This window comes from Tachyglossus aculeatus, chromosome 24 (assembly GCF_015852505.1).
Source record: "Tachyglossus aculeatus isolate mTacAcu1 chromosome 24, mTacAcu1.pri, whole genome shotgun sequence".
Classification (NCBI taxonomy): domain Eukaryota; kingdom Metazoa; phylum Chordata; class Mammalia; order Monotremata; family Tachyglossidae; genus Tachyglossus; species Tachyglossus aculeatus.
In genome coordinates this window covers 12,255,155-12,275,117 of record NC_052089.1, presented here as the reverse complement: position 1 = coordinate 12,275,117, position 19,963 = coordinate 12,255,155, and the positions used below count along the sequence as shown (strand labels likewise).

The following is a 19,963-nucleotide window of genomic DNA, read 5'->3' as shown; positions in this document are numbered from 1 at the left end:
CTGTTAGCACAACCATGAAACCAGCTGGGAATGGCTGAAAGGCAGAAGAAATTAAATTGAGCAGAAATTTTACTTAAGACAATTAAAGCTTGTAAATCTGAGTAACAGGCTCATCAGTACTGACTGTTCCTTGCCATTTACGGATGTATGTGTGTAATTTTACTGCATTACAAGCGCCAATGCCTCAGTGCAAACACCTAGAAGTGTGTGAAAATTCAGGAAGAGTAAAGAGGTGTTAGTTTTAGAAAACTATTAGAATGTCACTTAAGTATCTTCATAGAAATATAGAGATCTTCACCAAAATATAGAGTTCGGCCCCTTTCAAACTCAAATTACACTATGCATGCTACTTGCTTGGGGGGAAAATACCTTATGTTTAGCCAAATTATTTCAAATTTATTTCTTAAAAGCCTGGGAATGAGGCCTATTTAGTACTGGGTTTTTTGTGCTTTTGGGAGGAAAATACAAAAATTCTTTGTACAAGCATAATATTAAATGGTGGTGTGCAAAGAGGTAAGGAGGGTTATTCTGCCCTCTGTACAACTTTAATTAGTGAGTGCAAGAGACAAAATAATGTTTTGCAATCCCTGAAAGTCTCTGGAACTTGAAAGAATTTACTGTTGAGATTTTAGCCTTCTAAAACTTGCTCACAGTGTCTGGAAAACATTTCTATTTTAGGATTATGACAGTTGCAAATTCACTCTTTTCTAAAGGTGATATTGACTTTGCTAGTTAAAACTGAATTTCTGATGCTACATTTTGTACTCAAAATTTTAGTTTTAAAGTAATTCTAACCCAATATATGGCAAGGGTGCTTTGGATTCAGAGATTCCCTTGTAAAAACAGCAGTATGTAAACAGACGAACAAAGGATTTTTGTTCAAACAACCCTATGATTTAGATATCCTTCCAGGAGCAGAATAAGGTCCTTGGTTTTAGCCAAGGGCTATTAACCCTATCATTGACAGCAGTAAGCACGATTATTTACACTTGTACAATTTAGTACAACTGCCGAGTTTTGTACCCTACTTTGCTGGTCATGCCACCTAAGTAGCCGTCTTTATCTGTACATCTGTTTATTTACCAACATTTTAATTGTTTACTTACTAACCACTTTATTGGAGGCTTGGGAGAGTACAATTTTTTTTTCAATTGTCCTTGCCCTTAAGATGATTACAGGTTTACTTTTTCCCCTATTATATATTTGGTGATTTATGTTCTCCTGTCTCCCCAATTAGAGGGGAGGCCAGAGGTCATCTTTGATTTCTTTTACATTTTCCTCAGCATCAAGTACAGTGTTCTGCACAAAGCAGGTGCTCAAAAATGCTGACAATGTTCATTTTAGATTCTGTATTATATTCTGAAAATGGAAGATTCAGCTGCATGACTCAAGTTGGGCTAGTTAGCCTCTATGGGTAAACATCTGAGTAAGGAGAATTCTGATTTTGACCTATTTAGCAAAAATAGAGGGATCGTTAATTTGGGAAGTATAGTTATATGGGTGCTAAACGATTTAATTCACAGACAACTCTGGGTTTTTCACTAGTTCAGGATCCTGAGAGGTCTTCTGGTCTAGTCTCTTACAAAGGAGCCAAACAAGGTAGTGAGTCCGTTGTTGGGTAGGGACCGTCTCTATATGTTGCCAACTTGTACTTCCCAAGCGCTTAGTACAGTGCTCTGCACACAGTAAGTGCTCAATAAATACGACTGAATGAATGAATGAAAAGGTAGAGCTCTCAGACAGGAGATGGAGGAATGAGAAAGAAAACTTTCAGACCTTTAGATGGGGGAGGGGGTAACAGAGACCCTTATACCTACTCCCAAAGTAGAAAATGTCAGAATATAAAAATATAAAGAATGCCTGCAGGCTCATCCACCCCAGAAATGTCTCCACACACCTGGAGAATTGGTTTGTTACTCGCTATACATCCATTTTAGTGGTTATGGACTGTACTATCTCATATCTCCTCCTCTAGACTGTAAGCTCCCTGTGGGCAGGGAATGTGTCTACCAACTCTGTTATACTGTGCTCTCCAAAGTGCTTAGTACAGTGCTCTGCTGAGACGCAACGTAACATAGTGGATAGAGCACAGGCCTAGGAGGCAGAAGATCATGGGTTTTAATCCCAGCTCTGCCGCTTGTCTGCTGTGTGGCCCTGGGTAAAGTCACTTCACTTCTCTGTGCCTCAGTTGCCTTCATCTGTAAAATGGGAAGTGAGACTGAGCCTAACGTGGGACAAAGACTGTGTCCAATTTGATTTGCTTGTACCCACCCCAGTGCTTAGCATAGTGCCTGGTATATAGTAAGCACTTTACAAATACCATCCTCATCACAGAAAGCTCTCAACAAATATCATTGTTTGATTGGTTGTGGCCCTCTCACAAATGTATTCAACGCTTGCAACCTTACAGACATTTTTCGTCCCTACAACTTCCTTTACAACTGAATTCCATATGCCTATGACCCACGGTGTGAAGAACTGCTTCTTTTTATTTTTCCTGAACCCAACTCCTTGAAGCATCAATGGTGTTCACTGGTCTGTGGAGTAACTCTTTGTTTACTTTGCAAAAACGGTGTCAAGGATTGACTTTCAGTAGATCACAATTACACAGCTGCTCTGCAAGGTATGCAGCCCCCATGTGATGCAAGGGGGGAGGGGGTAACAGGCTGTTTTTAGGTTCCCTAGAAGAACAATTCTCCAGGCATGGGAGGCTCTCAATCACTGTATCACCATCATCAGGATGCTCTGTGCACTGACTAAGTGCAGAGAACGATAACGGGCCCTTGGGAACGAATGAACAACCAATAGAAGACATAGTCAGTACACTTCTACTTACCCTCTAATGTGTTGTTATGTGAAGGGAGCACTAACAGAGATATTAAGCCATTATCCCACAAAGAAAGATGCATCTCAGCCAAATGCATTCATAGTCCTTTATGGGCAACGAATATGTCTGCCAATTCTGTTGTATTATACACTCCCAAGGGCTTAGTACAGTGCTCTGCACACAGCAAGTGTTAAAAAAAATCATTGATAGATTAATAAAGGCTTGATCCTACGGTTTTCTCTCGTTTGGAACAGGAATACTACAGCACACACACATCAAAATGACTAAAACTAATCAGCCCCATAACCACTAATCCAAACTGAATGTACGTATTAGTGGTGTTATTTTAGTACAGTATAACAGAGTTGGTAGACATGTTTCTTGCCCACAAGGAATTTACAGTCGAGAAGCAGCATGGCCTACTGTTTAGAAGACGGACCTCAAGTCAGAAGGACTTGGGTTTTAATCCCGGCTCCGCTACTTGTCTGCTGTGTGATCTTGGGCAAATCACTTAAATTATCTGTGCCTCAGTTACCTCAACTGAAAAATGGGGATTAAGACTGTGATGGTCAGTTTGCCCTGATGGGACTTCAAGGCTGGGGATGAGGAAACACCGGTTTTGTGTATTTACTGTTATCTCAAATGCAAGCAGGCATAGGTTGGAAATCTTACGGTTAGTCACACTTCTGTCCTGTTGGAAGCAAAACAATGATGATATTGTGCAAGAGTTTAAATTGCTACTGCGAGGAACATGAAAAATGTCTTTCCAAATTTTAAGTTTTTATACAGACATGTTCCACTATTGCTACACAAAAGATTTACAATACAGACTGTATTGGGTGGTGGCACAAAATTTAGTTTTCAGAAGGGTTATTTTTATGTACAGACATAAAAATATGTATATGTATACACATGTATATGTTGTTTCTACCTCAAAAAATTGCACACATGAATAAAAATAGATAAATTCTTACCTATCTCAGTTCTGCTGAGTCCAATTCCATTGTAAATTCTCAAATAACTAAGATGACAAGAACCTGAATCCTCAACGTCAAAGTCACCAAATTTAAGGTGCACTCTCTCCCCAGTCTTTACACGGATCTCCCACACACAGACTGTGCTGTTAGGATACGTCTGCGGATAGTTTATTGACGCCAGAGTTCCACTTTCAGTACCTAACAAAGTGTGTCCACAGCCATCACCTTAAAAAAAAAAAAAAAACAACAAAGGATGAGTTCTTCAGACAGCTAACCTATTTTAGCTTATTGTTGTTTCAAAAAATGTCAAATTTACACAAAGCAGAATTGCTTTGATTTTTAAAAAATAAGGTGTCCAATTTAGAATGGAATTAGGAAGTAGAATATCACTGAACTGAAAAAAGACAACAGAGGGCAAATATCAGATAATATCACACAATTAACATTTTCTTTTGACAATGTGATATCTCAAAATCCTTCCAAAATCCCTATTAGAAATTAAGGAACCTTTCATTCAAAAGGTTGATCTACAATTTAATGACTTTTCCACAATATATTACTGCCCACGTGGAAGTAGAATTCCACCCAATCGTCCCAGAAAGCAGGAGCTGTGTTCTTTTAAGAATGTTGCATTACATAAAGCTGACATCGTAGCATCCACTCAGTAGTCGACACGCTGTGCCTTAGAGCAATCATTTCTTCCTACACTCAGACAGAGGGATGCTGTCCAAAGTTCCCTGATTCTGCTGTCGTGTCCTAGCTAAACCACGAATAACTGTGTGCTTTTAAATTTCACATTCACAGCTGTTTTTCCTTCAGTATTTCACTGCCTATACTCTCATTGCTTTCATGCTTTCCTATCCAGTCCAGAATAATCAATTTCTCCTACAGAACAAAAGGTATTGACTTCTGCCACCTCATCTCACCTAATTACAACATAACAATACCTGGTCAACAGTAAGGACAACGGTTTTAGCTTCTTTGCTTTAATAACTTCATTGGTCGCGTAGCAAATGGGTTCAGAAGTTTGGTAGTAATATAATGGTTTAAAGTATAAATGTAATGACAAAGATCAACATAAGTTGGCCTAATTCAATCGACAAACAAAAATTCAATTTGTTAGGCGCCCTCTGCCTAAAGCGTACTGTCTTTGACAACTTTTTATTTGATGTCTTCTCTCGATACTTCTCAATCTATTGTCCCTGTATTTTTAAGTTATTCCCATTGAATTTCTCCCGTTCGACCGAGACTTCTTCACTGTCACTGGAAAGTGGATGACCGCATTGGTTAATCTTATATATTTCTCTTTATCAAGTTTTGCTCATGTAAAAGATTTTTCTGTGCACCCAAAACACACGATGTAATGCTCATTCAGAATTCCCAGCTGCTGTTGAAAATGCACTGTTTAGCATTCCATACCGATGGGAGTCACATGAATTTCTCTCTAATAAGAGCCTGAAAACTTTCCTTAAAAATGTTCCCCTAGGAAAGGAAAGGAAACTATTACATTGGGGAAAGCTTTTCAGAAATATTTCAGAAAGTGTAAACTAGTCCTACATCAGAAAGACAAAACTGCAACGCAGTGTGACCTAGTGGAAAGAGCAAGGGACTGGGAGTCAGAAGGATCTGGGTTCTAATCCCTGCTCCACCACTTGTCTGCTGTGTGACTTTGGGCAAGTCACTTAACTTCTCTGTGCTTCCGTTACCTCATCTGTAAAAAGAGGATTGAGACTGGGAGCCCCATGTGGGACACGTACTGTGTCCAACCTTATTATCCTGTATCTGCCCCAGCGCTTAGAACGGTGCCTGGCACAGAGTAAGCACTTAGATACCATTTTCAAAAAAGTTCAATTACCAGGCTAAAATCAAACCTTTTAAATTGTTACTCAATTTAAACAAATTCCTCAGCATTTTCCAAATTAGCCACAGTGATATGGAAATTGAAGTAGCAGTTAAAGCTTAGATAGAAGGGGATGCATCTTAGGAAATGAAGCATTTCCTACAGCCAGGCTGAGAGACTGACGAACACAGATTGACCCTTTCCATTTTTACTTGAACGACTGTACAAAAGCAATGATTTTAGGATTTTACAGTTGCTCATCTTTTGCTTTCTTAAAACAATATTCTTAACTGACTCTTCTTCAGTAGATTTCACCTTTCCCCAACTTTAGAATAGAAATGCTGCTAAAACAGAATAAGAGTCCAAAGCACAAATGCTGGAGATGGAAAAAATGGTAATTCATCTAGCAATTTGCCTGCTTTAGAAGCTAGCTGAGGGAAGGGCAAGAATGGCCCACTTGCATCGTGCCAAGAATGTGCTGAAATATGTGATACAGTTCAGTGCTTTCTAGTCCCACAAACAAGCTGATATGCCCCAGAAAACTGAAGCCAAAACAATGTCTCTTGTTCATTTCAATGACTTGGTTAGAAAGCTCTTTTCCACATTTTAAACAATTTTCTGGAAGGTTAGATTAACCTGATAACAAGCCCAGGGGTTAGCGGATTTGCAGCAGCAGCTGTTGTCAAAAACCTAAACTCTTCAAAACCCAGTAAAATATTCAAGTCCAATCAGATGGCTGGATTTATACACTGTCATTTAAGCAACCCAATGGAACATTTTACTGGACGGTAAGATCCTTGACCACAGGGATACAGTACCTACTTACTGTACTGCAGTCTCTCAAGCCCATAGTACAATGCTCCACACAGTAATACCACTGACTTTACAGCAGTATTCCCAAATAAGCACTGAATAACCCGTTCTGCCACAAATCAATACTGCAATTTACCTTCCACCTCTATGCTTTCAACTGCTCATTACAAACAGTTCAACACAAGTTTGGCAAAACAATTATTTTAAGGAATACGATTATATAAATTCTGAAATGTAAGCATATTCCCCAACCAAAAGTCAGGTATTCTCAACCTAGGCTATTTATTACTATCACTGTTAAGGAAATATGCAAAAGTTAGAACTCCAGTAAAGTAAAAAGAGACCACTGTTTCTTAGAGTAAATGTAGTGATAATTAGCAAATCTTACATAACTAAAGCTGGTTTATATTAATAGTGGATGTGCGTCCTTAACTTGTTTTTTACGGTATTTGCTAGGTGCTTACTATGTGCCAGGCACTGTACTAAGCACTGGGGTAGATACAAGCTAATAGGGCTGGACACAGTCTTTGTCCCACATAGTCTCACTGCCTCAATCCCCATCTTCCTGAGGAGGTAACTGAGGCCCAGAGAAGTGAAGTGACTTGCTCAAGGTCACACAGCAGACAAGTGGCACAGCCAGGGTTAGAAACCAGGTCCTTCTGACTCCCAAGCCCGTGCTCCCTAATAATGATGATGGTAGGCCACTCTGTTTCTCCTGAACTGTACAGAAGTACATCTGGCATTAACCTGAATATGAGTTATATTTAAGAGAACTGAAAATCATCCTCCTCCCTCTAGGAAAAGTGTGGACACGAGCCAATCAGGTTGGATGTAGTCCATCTCCCACATGGGTTCACAGTCTTAATCCCCATTTTACAGATGAGGTAATTGAGGCTTTGTGAAGTTAAGTAATTTGCCCAAGGTCACACAGCAGACAAGTGGCAGAACTAGAATTCGAGCCCAGGTCCTCTGAATCCCAGACCCATGCTTTTCTACCCAGGCCATGCAGCTTTGAGATAATAATAATAATAATGATGGTATTTGTTAAGCCCTTACTATGTGCAAAGCACTGTTCTAAGCGCTGGGGGGATACAAGGTGTTCAGGTTGTCCCACGTGGGGCTCACAGTCTTAATCCCCATTTTCCAGATGAGGAAACTGAGGCACAGAGAAGTTAAGTGACTTGCCCTAAGTCACACAGCTGACAATTGGCAGAGCCAGCATTTGAACCCATGACCTCTGACTCCAAAGCCCGTGCCCTTTCCACTGAGCCACGCTGCTTCTCTGAGATGATATGACTGGCACACCAGATTATTGTAACAATTCATTCTCTTTGGTAGAGGTCTCGTTGAAAAAAATCAGTCCATGATTCAGGCCTACCAACCTACCTGCCTCTAGAAAGAAAATGCTGTTGCCTGGCTGAAATGACTTTACAAGGCATTCAGATTTACAGAGTCTACTAATCCTATCATTTGAACGGTTGCTCATATGTTTCCTGGAAAGCTTTCTCTGCCCTTTCCATTTTTCTTCAATCCAAAATGCGATAAACAGCTCACTCTGCTTTTGTTAATAGGCCAATAATATTTATTGAGCAACTATGCTGCTCAGAAAACTCTAAACACTTGGGAAAAAATTAACAGTGGTATCTGTTAAGCACTATGTGACAAGCACCGTGCTAAACACTGGGATAAACATAATCATATTGTAAGCTCATTAGACAACAAGGGGTTGAGAGTGCAGTGCTGTCAGTTCATTCATTAATTCATTCATTCAATTATATTTATTTAGCGCTTACTGTGTGCAGAGCACTGTACTAAGCGCTTGGGAAGTACAAGTTGGCAACAGATAGAGACGGTCCCTACCCAACAACGGGCTCACAGGCTAGAAAGTTCTGAGCGCTGGGGGGGATACAAGGTGATCAAGGTGTCCCACGTGGGGCTCACAGTCTTAATCCCCATTTTACAGATGAGGGAACTGAGGCTCTGAGAAGTTAAGTGACTTGCCCAAGCTCACACAGCAGACATGTGGCGGAGCCGGGATTCAAACCCATGACCTCTGACTCCAAAGCCCGTGCTCCTTCCACTGAGCCACACTGGGAGAATGTAATCTGGGGAGGAAAAAAAAATTGGGAAAAGCTTCTTGGAGGTAATAGATTGTTAGAGATATACCGCCACTGAACACTTTATCATTACTTTGACATTACTCATGTTTATTCCAGGCTTGGTATTTAGACACCTGGAGAGTCAACTATTCAAAAGAATTGTTGCATTTTTTCCGAAAAGATTTGAAGTGTTTTTCCATTAAATTAGTTCCTTGTAACACACCCCTTTCTGCCACAATGAATGTCATTACCACATATTTCAGCCAGTTCACTGTTAAGGAATTAGGACCTTTTCTTCTGACAAACTGATGAGCCTGTTTCACCACAGCATGTTGCATTATTTGAGAAAACTGTTTTTATTCGCGTGTGAGAAGCAGCGTGGCTCAGTGGAAAGAGCCCGGGCTTGGGAGTCGGAGGTCATCAGTTCAAATCCCAGCTCTGCCAATTGTCAGCTGTGGGACTTTGGGCAAGTCACTTCACTTCTCTGGGCCTCAGTTCCCTCATCTGTAAAATGGGGATTAAAACTGTGAGCCCCCCGTGAGACAACCTGATCACCTTGTAACCTCCCCAGCGCTTAGAACAGTGCTCTGCACATAGTAAGTGCTTAACAAACACCATTATTGTATGTAGCATGAAAGCCGGTCAAGCATGACTGCGGATTTTTCTTAATGAAAGATTTGCAACAACACAAGTCTTGCATTATAGGAGAACTGAGTTGATGGGGAAATTTGGCCTTAAAAAACTCTATTCATTCAATCGTATTTATTGAGCGCTTACTGTGTGCAGAGAACTGTACTAAGCGCTTGGGAAGTACAAGTTGGCAACATATAGAGACGGTCCCTACTCAACAACGGGTTCACAGTCTGTGATACAACTTTGTTAAAATATTAATTTTAAATTCAAACTCGAATTCTGATTTCCAGATCTCTGCACTTTTTGCATTACTTTTAGAGTACAAAAAGTATAAAAAATATGATGAAAAAGATAAGCATTTCTAGCTAGCTTTTCAATCAAGACTGTTCAGATAAGGTACGTGATGTTTTGTAACATACAACCAAGAAGTTAAACTGTCAATTTTATTCCAGACTAAATTTTTTAAAACTTTCCCAAACCACCCACTTTTCACACTGGCAATAATTACAAGCTACTCATTGTCTCTGAAAAAAACATATTCCTCATAAAGCTCTCCATTGGTAGTCTGCTCAAAATCAAACTTGGTGTAAAGTAGCAAAACAGTAAATTTCCATTAAACTCTTGTTGCTAAAGGAACACACTTGATTATGCAGCGGGAGAAGAAGAGACCCTATTAATTCCCATTTTCTGATCCCAAGATCAGAGCAGGATACAGGAATTCCCTCTGCTCCTGGCAGCTTCACTTTCTGCTATGTAAGGGTCTATTTTTAGCACAACTGCAGATCATTAAATGGGGCTTCCAAGGGGGAGATGCCTCAGTTCCATTTTCTGACTCTAGACCTGGTTCTTTAGCCAGGGTCAGGAATTAAGAGTCCTTTTCCATTCCCCACCACGCACTCCCACCCCCCAAGCCTTGGAATTCTGCCATCACTCAAGATAAAAAAAACCGTTTGATTCCTTTCTTCCTATATGAAATTGCCTGCATTCGATAAACTGGGGGCAGGGAAAGATTTGTTGTATGAACCCCCATTTACTGAATGTGTGCAAATTTTAAACATTCAGTCTATGACATTTCTGAATTTTGCCATTACTCAAGACAGAAAATCACCTGATTCCTTCCCATACATCATCATCAATGGTATTTACTGGGTGCAGTAAATGAACCAAAAAGAGCAAAACACAACCCCTGCATCATCTTCGCATAAATTGCAGAAAGAAGCATGATCCCTAATTATTTGGGGCTATCTGATTTCATAATTTCCCTCCCCCATCTATATTCTGAAGTGAATTTATGACTGTTATGTATTTAATGCCTGTTGATTACCTTAGGTTATATCTTGCATTTTATACGTGCAATTTTATCTACAGACAGCTATATTCTGAATTGAATTTATGACTGCTATGTATTTAATGCCTGTTGATTACCTTAGGTTATATCTTGCATTTTATACGTGCAATTTTCATACATATATTCACAGCGAACTATTTCACTATTTTAAATTTCCTGAAATATGGTCATGGAAGAAAACATTTCTAATTCTGATTCCTCAGCAATGCTAACTGGAACACAACCTTGCTGGGAAAGGACAAAAATCTTCTGAGTGACAATACATAGAAACACTTGACTTTAGCCAAATAGAACAGATGGATATACCATGAATCCATCAGAATTTCTGCCCAGCCACAATCAGGCATAACTTAAATGGGAACTGATTATGATTCAGCAGAGGATTATGAGCTGCTTATAAAGCCCTTTACTCTCTATAGAGCACAAGGTATTATCTCCAAAGTGTGATCACCTGTAATAGAGGTCAGTGTCATGTGGGTCAGATCACGTCCAACAATTCCAATCACACACAAAGGGACTCAAGGGTTGCTTATTCTGGCTACCCTAGCATGAATGGGTCACACTCTTGGCTCAAATCTATGTAGACCAATCCCAGGGATATTTATCTGTGTGTCCTTTCTTTTCAAAAATTACGCTAGTAAAGGTAAAAGCTGATCTGTGCTCTGGGTGGGGCTGAAAACAATGCACGACTGACAAGATCCATAATACATTCTGAGCATATCAAGAGCTCCTTATCACACTTTTTCATTGCACTTGCAAGGCAGTTTGATAATAATAATAATAATGGCATTTATTAAGCACTTACTATGTGCAAAGCACTGTTCTAAGCGCTGGGGAGATTACAAGGTGATGAGATTGTCCCACGGGGGGCTCACAGTCTTAATCTCCATTTTACAAATGTGGTAACTGAGGCACAGAGAAGTTAAGTGACTTGCCCAAAGTCACACAGCTGACAATTGGTGGAGCCAGGATTTGAACCCATGACCTCTGACTCCAAAGCCCATGCTTTTTCCACTGAGCCACGCTGCTTCTCTGTTTGATGTTTCTGACTGGGTCTCAATGCCCTACCATTTGAGGTTGAGAAGCCATAAGAAAACCTGAAAGGTCAATCAATTAATCAATCGTATTTATTGAGCTCTTACTGTGTGCAGGGCACTGTACTAAGCGCTTGGGAAATACAAGTTGGCAACATATAGAGACGGTCCCTACCCAACAGTGGGCTCCTGCTGGCTCTCTTTAATGATAGTGCTTGCTAGGCATTATGTGCCAAACACTGTAGTAAATACTGCGGGAGATTCAAAACAATCACACTGGACACCGTTCCTGGCCCACATGGAGATCAGTCCAAATAGAAGGGGGTAGGATTTAACCCCCATTTTACAGATGAGGAAACTGAGGCACAGAGAAGTTAAGTGACTTGACCAAAGTCACCCAACAGAAAAGGGACGGGGCTGGGATTAGAACCCAAGTCCTCTGTCTCCCAGGCCCATGCTCTTTCCACTAAGCATGCTGCCTCTTTACTCTGTTTTCTATGTCTCTGTCCCTCCATCAGTGGTTTATACTGCAACTTGCTAAATTCTTTGCCAAATGATCTGACCACAGGAAATCCTGAATTACCGATGAAAATTTTGATTTTGTGTAAACCTTCCTGAATGTAAATTGCTGCCTCCTCCAGGCAGTCAACTTAGTGTTGACAAAGTGATTTAATACCCCTCTTCTTGTATGTGTGCCTTAATTGCATAGATGAGACGGTGAAGATGATCATGACAAGGAGTCTTTTCTACTCGGCAAGAAGGAGGTTACTGGAAAGAGTGGTCTCAGTGGGGAATGTGGAGGGAAACAAGATTATAGAGGCTGAAGAAGGGAGTTGGAGGAGAGGAAGTTGGGGCGGTGGGTAAATACAATCCTTTAGACGACTGTGCACAGGAATGGAAGGAAGAAGATGTAGTGGAGTCCAGAGAAGGTCAGGAATAACTAGTGGGGCCAATGGGCATGGGGGTCTTAAGAAAGGAAACTGTTACTGAGTGGAAAGGCAGAGTTTGAGCAGGTAAGGATGAATCTCACGATTACCAAGTCAGTCTGGTGCCTGAATTTCGGCCAACAGAGGTGAGTCATTGGGGACGTGGATGTTGAAGTCCCCGTGGATCAGTGTGAGAGAGAGGAGGAAGGTGAGAGACAACAAATTTCCTCATAAAATTAGAAGCGGGGTGACTACAACCAGCAATTTGTAGCAGGTGATAGAACTGCCCAGGAAGAGAAGGTGAGGGATGGAAGGGGGGATAATGTCAAGGAAGCGCTGGGTTGTGGCAAGGGGCAGGTCTGACTCCTGCCCTTCTCCTCTGAGTCAAGAGGAGTGGGAAGTGGTCAGGTTCCCGCAGAACAGAGCAGAGCAGCAGGGGAGGAGGGTCGATGTCAGCTAGGAGGAGCAGTGGCTGGGTCAGCAACAGGTCAAGGATGAAGAGGAGTTTGCCCCTGAGAGTGTGGACGTTCCACAGGCCGCTTTTAGACGAGGATGTGAGGAGGAACAGATCATGGTGAAATCTCAGAAGACTGAGGCTTCCAGGTCTATCAGCACATAGCAGTGTGGTGGCAGAGGACAGACTGAAAAGAGCTGGATCTACTACCTAGGAAAAAGGTATTTGCACCTGACTCACCTGGCCATAACATCAAGATATCAACTATCATCTCTACGCTGATGACACCCAAATCTACATCTCTGCCCCTGCTCTCTCTCCCTCCCTTCAGGCTCAGGTCTCCTCCTGCCTTCAGGATATCTCCCTCTGGATGTCTGCCCGCCATCTAAAGCTCAATATGTCCAAGACTGAACTCCTTATCTTCCCTCCCATACCCTGCCCTCTCCCTGACTTTTCCGTCACTGTAGACGGTACTTCCAGCCTTCCTGTCTCAAAAGCCCGCAACCTTGGTGTCATCCTCGACACTGCCCTCTCGTTCACCCCTCACATCCAATCCGTCACCAAAACCTGCCGGTCTCACCTCCGCAACATCGCCAAGATCCACCCTTTCCTCTCCATCCAAACCGCTACCTTGCTGGTTCAATCTATCATCCTATCCTGACTGGATTACTGCATCAGCCTCTTCACTGATCTCCCATCCTCGTGTCTCTCCCCACTTCAGCCTATACTTCACGCCGCTGGCCGGATCGTATTTGTGCAGAAACGCTCTGGGCATGTTACTCCCCTCCTCAAAAATCTCCCGTGGCTACCAGTCAACCTACGCGTCAAGCAAAAACTCCTCACTCTCGGCTTCAAGGCTGTCCATCTCCTCGCCCCCTCCTACCTCACCTCCCTTCTCTCCTTCTCCAGCCCAGCCCGCACCCTCCGCTCCTCGGCCGCTAACCTCCTCACTGTGCTTCATTCTCACCTGTCCCGCCGTCGACCCTCGGCCTACGTCTCCCCCTGGCCCAGAATGCCCTCCCTCCACACATCCGCCAAGCTAACTCTCTTCCTCCCTTCAAAGCCCTACTGAGCGCTCACATCCTCCAGGAGGCCTTCCCAGACTCAGCCTTTTTCCTCTCCCCCTCCCCACCCCCCTGCCCTACCTCCGTCCCCTCCCCACAGCACCTGTATATATGTTTGTACAGATTTCTTACTTTATTTGTTTTACTTGTACATATTTACTATTCTATTTATTTTGTCAATGATGTGCATCTAGCTTTACTTCTATTTATTCTGATGACTTGACACCTGACCACATGTTTTGTTGTCTGTCTCCCCCTTCTAGACTGTGAGCCCGTTGTTGGGTAGGGACCGTCTCTATATGTTGCCAACTTGCGCTTAGTACAGCGCTCTGCACACAGTAAGCGCTCAATAAATACGACTGAATGAATGAATACATTCATGACGTCGGTGAATTTACCTGGGCAGTCAAAGCCTATGAAACAATGTAGGTCTTGATGTGGCTTCCTGTACTTTTCTTGGGCTGCTTTACATCTGAAGCCACACGGTCAACTCTGCTCTAACCTCCTCCTGTAAACAACCAGGCTTATGGGATCGGACACCGTGTCTTCTTTTACAGTGAACCACACTCGTTCGCAAAGATTATTTTATTGACAGAAGAGCAAATACTTGCAGACCTCAGGGTATGAAGCTGGATTATTCTGCTTTATGAAACGCTAATCTTCGGCAATGTGTTTTGTGTATTATATGGGCATATCAGATCAACATTTAATGATCCTTCAACACTTCAGGACTTTCAAAACCCACATCTACACTGATGAGCATCTACTGCACTCCAACATACTTGCGAAATACCCGAATCTGTCCTTCCGAAGAGAACAGATTTCTTGTTATGTATTACCAAAAATAATCTTCTTACAACACAGAAACCAGTAAACAGGAGCTGCCAAGCTTTCAAGCACTTCCCCCAAGAACTGTAGTTGGCTATATTACTGAAAAAAAGTGGGAGAAACTCTTAAATGACAGTCGGCCTCGAAAATGAAAACGCATTCAGCAACTGGAAACATTCCTTAGATACCACACTGCAGTGATAAAGGAAATGCAGAAGAGAAATGAACTCCGCCACGGATGACAGACTGAATACCAATGGAGAAAAGTAGTCTAAGGATAAAAAAAAGTATGACTTTACATTCTAATTCATATTTAAATGTTTACACCAATTTTTGCAGCAAAACTACCTCTGGATGATTTTTGGTTTTGTTTTTTAATTGAGGACCGTAATTGAAAAGTGATCGGGTCACATTCTAGAAGAGATAACCTACTTCCAGGAGTAGAGCAGTAGAGGGTTTTAATTTACGGTAAAACCTGTGGGCTGCCAAAGCCATTTACCGATGGAAGTTTTCCAGGCCTCTTGACATCTCAGATTGACCAGAATGGATTTTTTTTTTTTGAGCTTTAGCAACACAGAATTCCAGTGCCCACCCCCTTTAGGCTGTGACTTGCCCCACCTCATCAATATAATCAATCAATATAATTAGAGAAGCAATCAATCAATAAATCGTATTTATTGAGCATTTACTGGGTGCAGAGCACTGTACTAAGCACTTAGCACTGTACACATAGTAAGCGCTTAACAAATGACATTATTATTATTATTATTATTATCACCTTGTATTCCCCCCCAGCACTTAGAACAGTGCTCTGCACATAGTAAGCGCTTAACTAATGCTATCATTATTATTATTATTGTAACCTCCGCAGCGCCTGGAACAGTGCTCGGTACACAGTAAGCGCTCAATAAATAGGACTGAATGAAGAGGGTTGTGCATAGGGCAGGTTCCAACGGGGGGGAGAAGGTTCCTGATGCCACCCATCATTATTATTATTATTATTGTAACCGCCACAGCGCCTGGAACAGTGCTCTGCACACAGTAAGCGCTCAATAAATAGGACTGAATGAAGAGTGTTGTGCACAGGATAAGCTCCAATGGGGGGGGAGGGGGTTCCTGATGCCGCCCATCATCATTATTATTATTGTAACCTCCGCAGCGCCTGGAACAGTGCTCTGCACACAGTAAGCGCTCAATAAATATGACTGAATGAAGAGCGTTGTGCACAGGGCAGGTTCCAACGGGGGGGAGGGGGTTCCTGATTGCTCTGCACACAGTAAGCGCTCAATAAATACAACTGATTGATGATTGATTGATGCCACCCATCATCATTATTATTATAGTAACCTCCGCAGCGCCTGGAACAGTGCTCTGCACACAGTAAGTGCTCAATAAATAGGACTGAATGAAGAGCGTTGTGCACAGGGCAGGTTCCAACGGGGGTGGAGGGGGTTCCTGAAGCCACCCATCATCATTATTATTGTAACCGCTGCAGCGCCTAGAACAGTCCTCGGTACACAGTAAGCGCTCAATAAATAGGACTGAATGAAGAGTGTTGTGCACAGGATAGGCTCCAACGGGGGGGGGAGGGGGTTCCTAATGCCGCCCATCATCATTATTATTATTGTAACCCCTGCAGCGTCTGGAACAGTGCTCTGTACACTGTAAGTGCTCAATAAATAGGACTTAATGAAGAGTTTTGTGCACAGGGCAGGTTCCAACGGGGGGGGAGGGTGTTCCTGATTGCTCTGCACACAGTAAGTGCTCAATAAATACCACTGACTGATTGATTGATGCCGCCCATCATCATTATTATTATTGTAACCCCTGCAGCGCCTGGAACAGTGCTCTGCACACAGTAAGCGCTCAATAAATAGGACTGAATGAAGAGTGTTGTGCAAAGGATACGCTCCAACGGGGGGGGAGGGGGTTCCTGATGCCGCCCATCATCGTTATTATTATTGTAACCCCTGCAGCGCCTGGAACAGTGCTCTGCACACAGTAAGCGCTCAATAAATACGACTGAATGAAGAGCGTTGTGCACAGGGCAGGTTCCAACGGGGGGGAGGGGGTTCCTGATGCCGCCCATCATCATTATTATTATTGCAACCCCTGCAGCGCCTGGAACAGTGCTCTGCACACAGTAAGCGCTCAATAAATAGGACTGAATGAAGAGCTTTGTGCACAGGGCAGGTTCCAACGGGGGGGAAGAGGTTACTGACTGCTCTGCACACAGTAAGCGCTCAATAAATACGATTGATTGATTGATGATTGATTGATGCCGCCCATCATCATTATTATTATAGTAACCTCTGCAGCGTCTGGAACAGTGCTCTGCACACTGTAAGCGCTCAATAAATAGGACTGAATGAAGAGCGTTGTGCACAGGGCAGGTTCCAACGGGGGGGGGGGAGGGGGTTCCTGATTGCTCTTCACACAGTATGCGCTCAATAAATACTTCCTGATGCCGCCCATCATCATTATTATTACTGTAACCCCTGCAGCGCCTGGAACAGTGCTCTGCACACAGTAAGCGCTCAATAAATAGGACTGAATGAAGAGTGTTGTGCACAGGGCAGGTTCCAACGGGGGGGAGGGGGTTCCTGATTGCTCCGCACACAGCAAGCGCTCAATAAATACCACTGACTGATTGATTAATGCCGCCCATCATCATTATTATCATTGTAAACCCTGCAGAGCCTGGAACAGTGCTCTGCACACAGTAAGTGTTCAATAAATAGGACTGAATGAAGAGTGTTGTGCACAGGATAGGCTCCAACGGGAGGGAGGGAGTTCCTGAAACCGCCCATCATCATCATTATTATTATAACCTCTGCAGCGCCTGGAACAGTGCTCTGCACACAGTAAGCGCTCAATAAATAGGACTGAATGAAGAGCGTTGTGCACAGGGCAGGTTCCAACGGGGGGGAGGGGGTTCCTGATTGCTCTGCACACAGTAAGCGCTCAATAAGTACGATTGATTGATTGATGATTGATTGATGCCGCCCATCATCATTATTATTACAGTAACCTCTGCAGCGTCTGGAACAGTGCTCTGCACACAGGAAGCGCTCAATAAATAGGACTGAATGAAGAGCGTTGTGCACAGGGCAGGTTCCAACGGGGGGGAGGGGGTTCCTGATTGCTCTGCACACAGTAAGCGCTCAATAAATACTTCCTGATGCCGCCCATCATCATTACTATTATTGCAACCCCTGCAGCTCCTGGAACAGTGCTCTGCACACAGTAAGCGCTCAATACACAGGACTAAATGAAGAGCGTTGTGCACAGGGCAGGTTCCAACGGGGGGGGAGGGGGTTCCTGATGCCGCCCATCATCATTATTATTATTGCAACCTCCGCAGCGTCTGGAACAGTGCTCTGCACACAGTAAGCGCTCAATAAATAGGACTGAATGAAGAGTGTTGTGCACAGGATAGGCTCCAACGGGGGGGAGGGGGCTCCTGATGCCGCCCATCATCATTATTATTATTATTGCAACCTCCGCAGCGCCTGGAACAGTGCTCTGCACACAGTAAGCGCTCAATAAATAGGACTGAATGAAGAGTGTTGTGCACAGGGCAGGCTCCAACGGGGGGGAGGGGGCTCCTGATGCCGCCCATCATCATTATTATTATTATTGCAACCTCCGCAGCGCCTGGAACAGTGCTCTGCACACAGTAAGCGCTCAATACATAGGACTGAATGAAGAGCGTTGTGCACAGGGCAGGTTCCAACGGGGGGGAGGGGGTTCCCGTTGCCTCCCACCGTTGGGTTTGCAAAAATCCCGGGCCACTCACCCTTCTGGGCCTCGGTGTCCCCGAGCAGGAGGAGGAGGAGGAAGAGGAGGAGGCTCAGGGTCCGCCCGGGCGCGCTCCTCACCATGGCCCCGGGCTCCATCGCGGTGGCGGGCGGCGGGCGGGCATAGTGCGGGGGCCGCCCGCGCAGCGGCCGCGGGCGGAGCACGACGACGAGTAGCAAGCGCACGGGGGGGCCGCCCCCATTGGCTGGCGCGCCCCACCGCGCGCGCCCCTCCGCCAATCGCCGCGCGGCTCCGCCCCTTTCGTCCAATCGCGGCCCGCCTCCCTCCTTTCCCGCCCCCCCCCCGCCCGCTACAATCAGGAGGGGCCGCCCCCATTGGCTGGCGCGCCCCACCGCGCGCGCCCCTTCGCCAATCGCCGCGCGGCTCCGCCCCTTTCGTCCAATCGCGGCCCGCCTCCCTCCGTTCCCGCCCCCCCGCCCGCTACCATCAGGAGGGGCCGCCCCGATTGGCTGGCGCGCCCCACCGCGCGCGCCCCTCCGCCAATCGCCGCGCGGCTCCGCCCCCTCGTCCAATCGCGGCCCGCCTCCCTCCGTTCCCGCCCCCCCGCGCCCTTCTCCGCCCGCTACAATCAGGAGGACCGCCCCGATTGGCTGGCTCGCCCCCCCGCGCGCGCCGCTCCACCAATCGCCGCGCGGCTTCGCCCCCTCCATCCCCTTCCTCCCTTCCAGGCCCTACTGAGAGCTCACCTCCTCCAGGAGGCCTTCCCAGCCTGAGCCGCTTCCTTCCTCTCCCCCTCGTCCCTCTCTCCATCCCCCTCATCTTACCTCCTTCCCTTCCCCACAGCAGCTGTATATATTTTTGTACATATTTATTATTCTATTTATTTTACTTGTACATATCTAATCTATTTATTTTATTTTGTTAGTATGTTTGGTTTTGTCTTCCCCTTGTAGACTGTGAGCCCTCTGTTGAGTAGGGACCGTCTCTATATGTTGCCAACTTGTACTTCCCAAAAGCTTAGTACAGTACTCTGCACACAGTAAGCGCTCCATAAATACGATTGATTGATTGATTGATTCCCGCCCCCTGCGCCCTTCTCCGCCCGCTACAATCAGGAGGGGCCGCCGTGATTGGCTGGCTCGCCCCCCCCGCGCGCCGCTCCACCAATCGCCGCGCGGCTCCGCCCCCTCGCCCAATCGCGGCCCGCCTCCCTCCGTTCCCGCCCCCGCGCCCTTCCCCACCCACGACGAGGAGCAGGAGGAGGAAGGGCCGCCCCGATTGGCTGTCTCGCCCCGCCGCGCGCGCCGCTCCACCAATCGCCGCGCGGCTCCGCCCCTCTCGTCCAATCGCGGCCCGCG

The 19,963-nt window shown here is 44.7% G+C and overlaps 1 protein-coding gene across 3 annotated transcripts in view; it reads right to left on the bottom strand.

Moving 5' to 3' along the window:
- The window catches only part of DCBLD2 (discoidin, CUB and LCCL domain containing 2), a 45,506-nt gene extending 26,751 nt beyond the window's left edge, over positions 1–18,755 (bottom strand). For 2 of the 3 annotated variants that reach the window (XM_038766349.1, XM_038766350.1), the window contains exons 1-2: positions 18,643–18,755; positions 3,802–4,029 (exon numbers count right to left, since the gene is read on the bottom strand). In XM_038766349.1, the coding sequence (XP_038622277.1) occupies positions 3,802–4,029; positions 18,643–18,742 (328 nt within the window). In that variant the 5' untranslated portion in view covers positions 18,743–18,755. The remainder of the gene's footprint in view (positions 1–3,801; positions 4,030–18,642) is intronic. The other variant, XM_038766351.1, reaches the window with a different exon arrangement.
- Between the last annotated feature and the right edge of the window lie 1,208 nt (positions 18,756–19,963).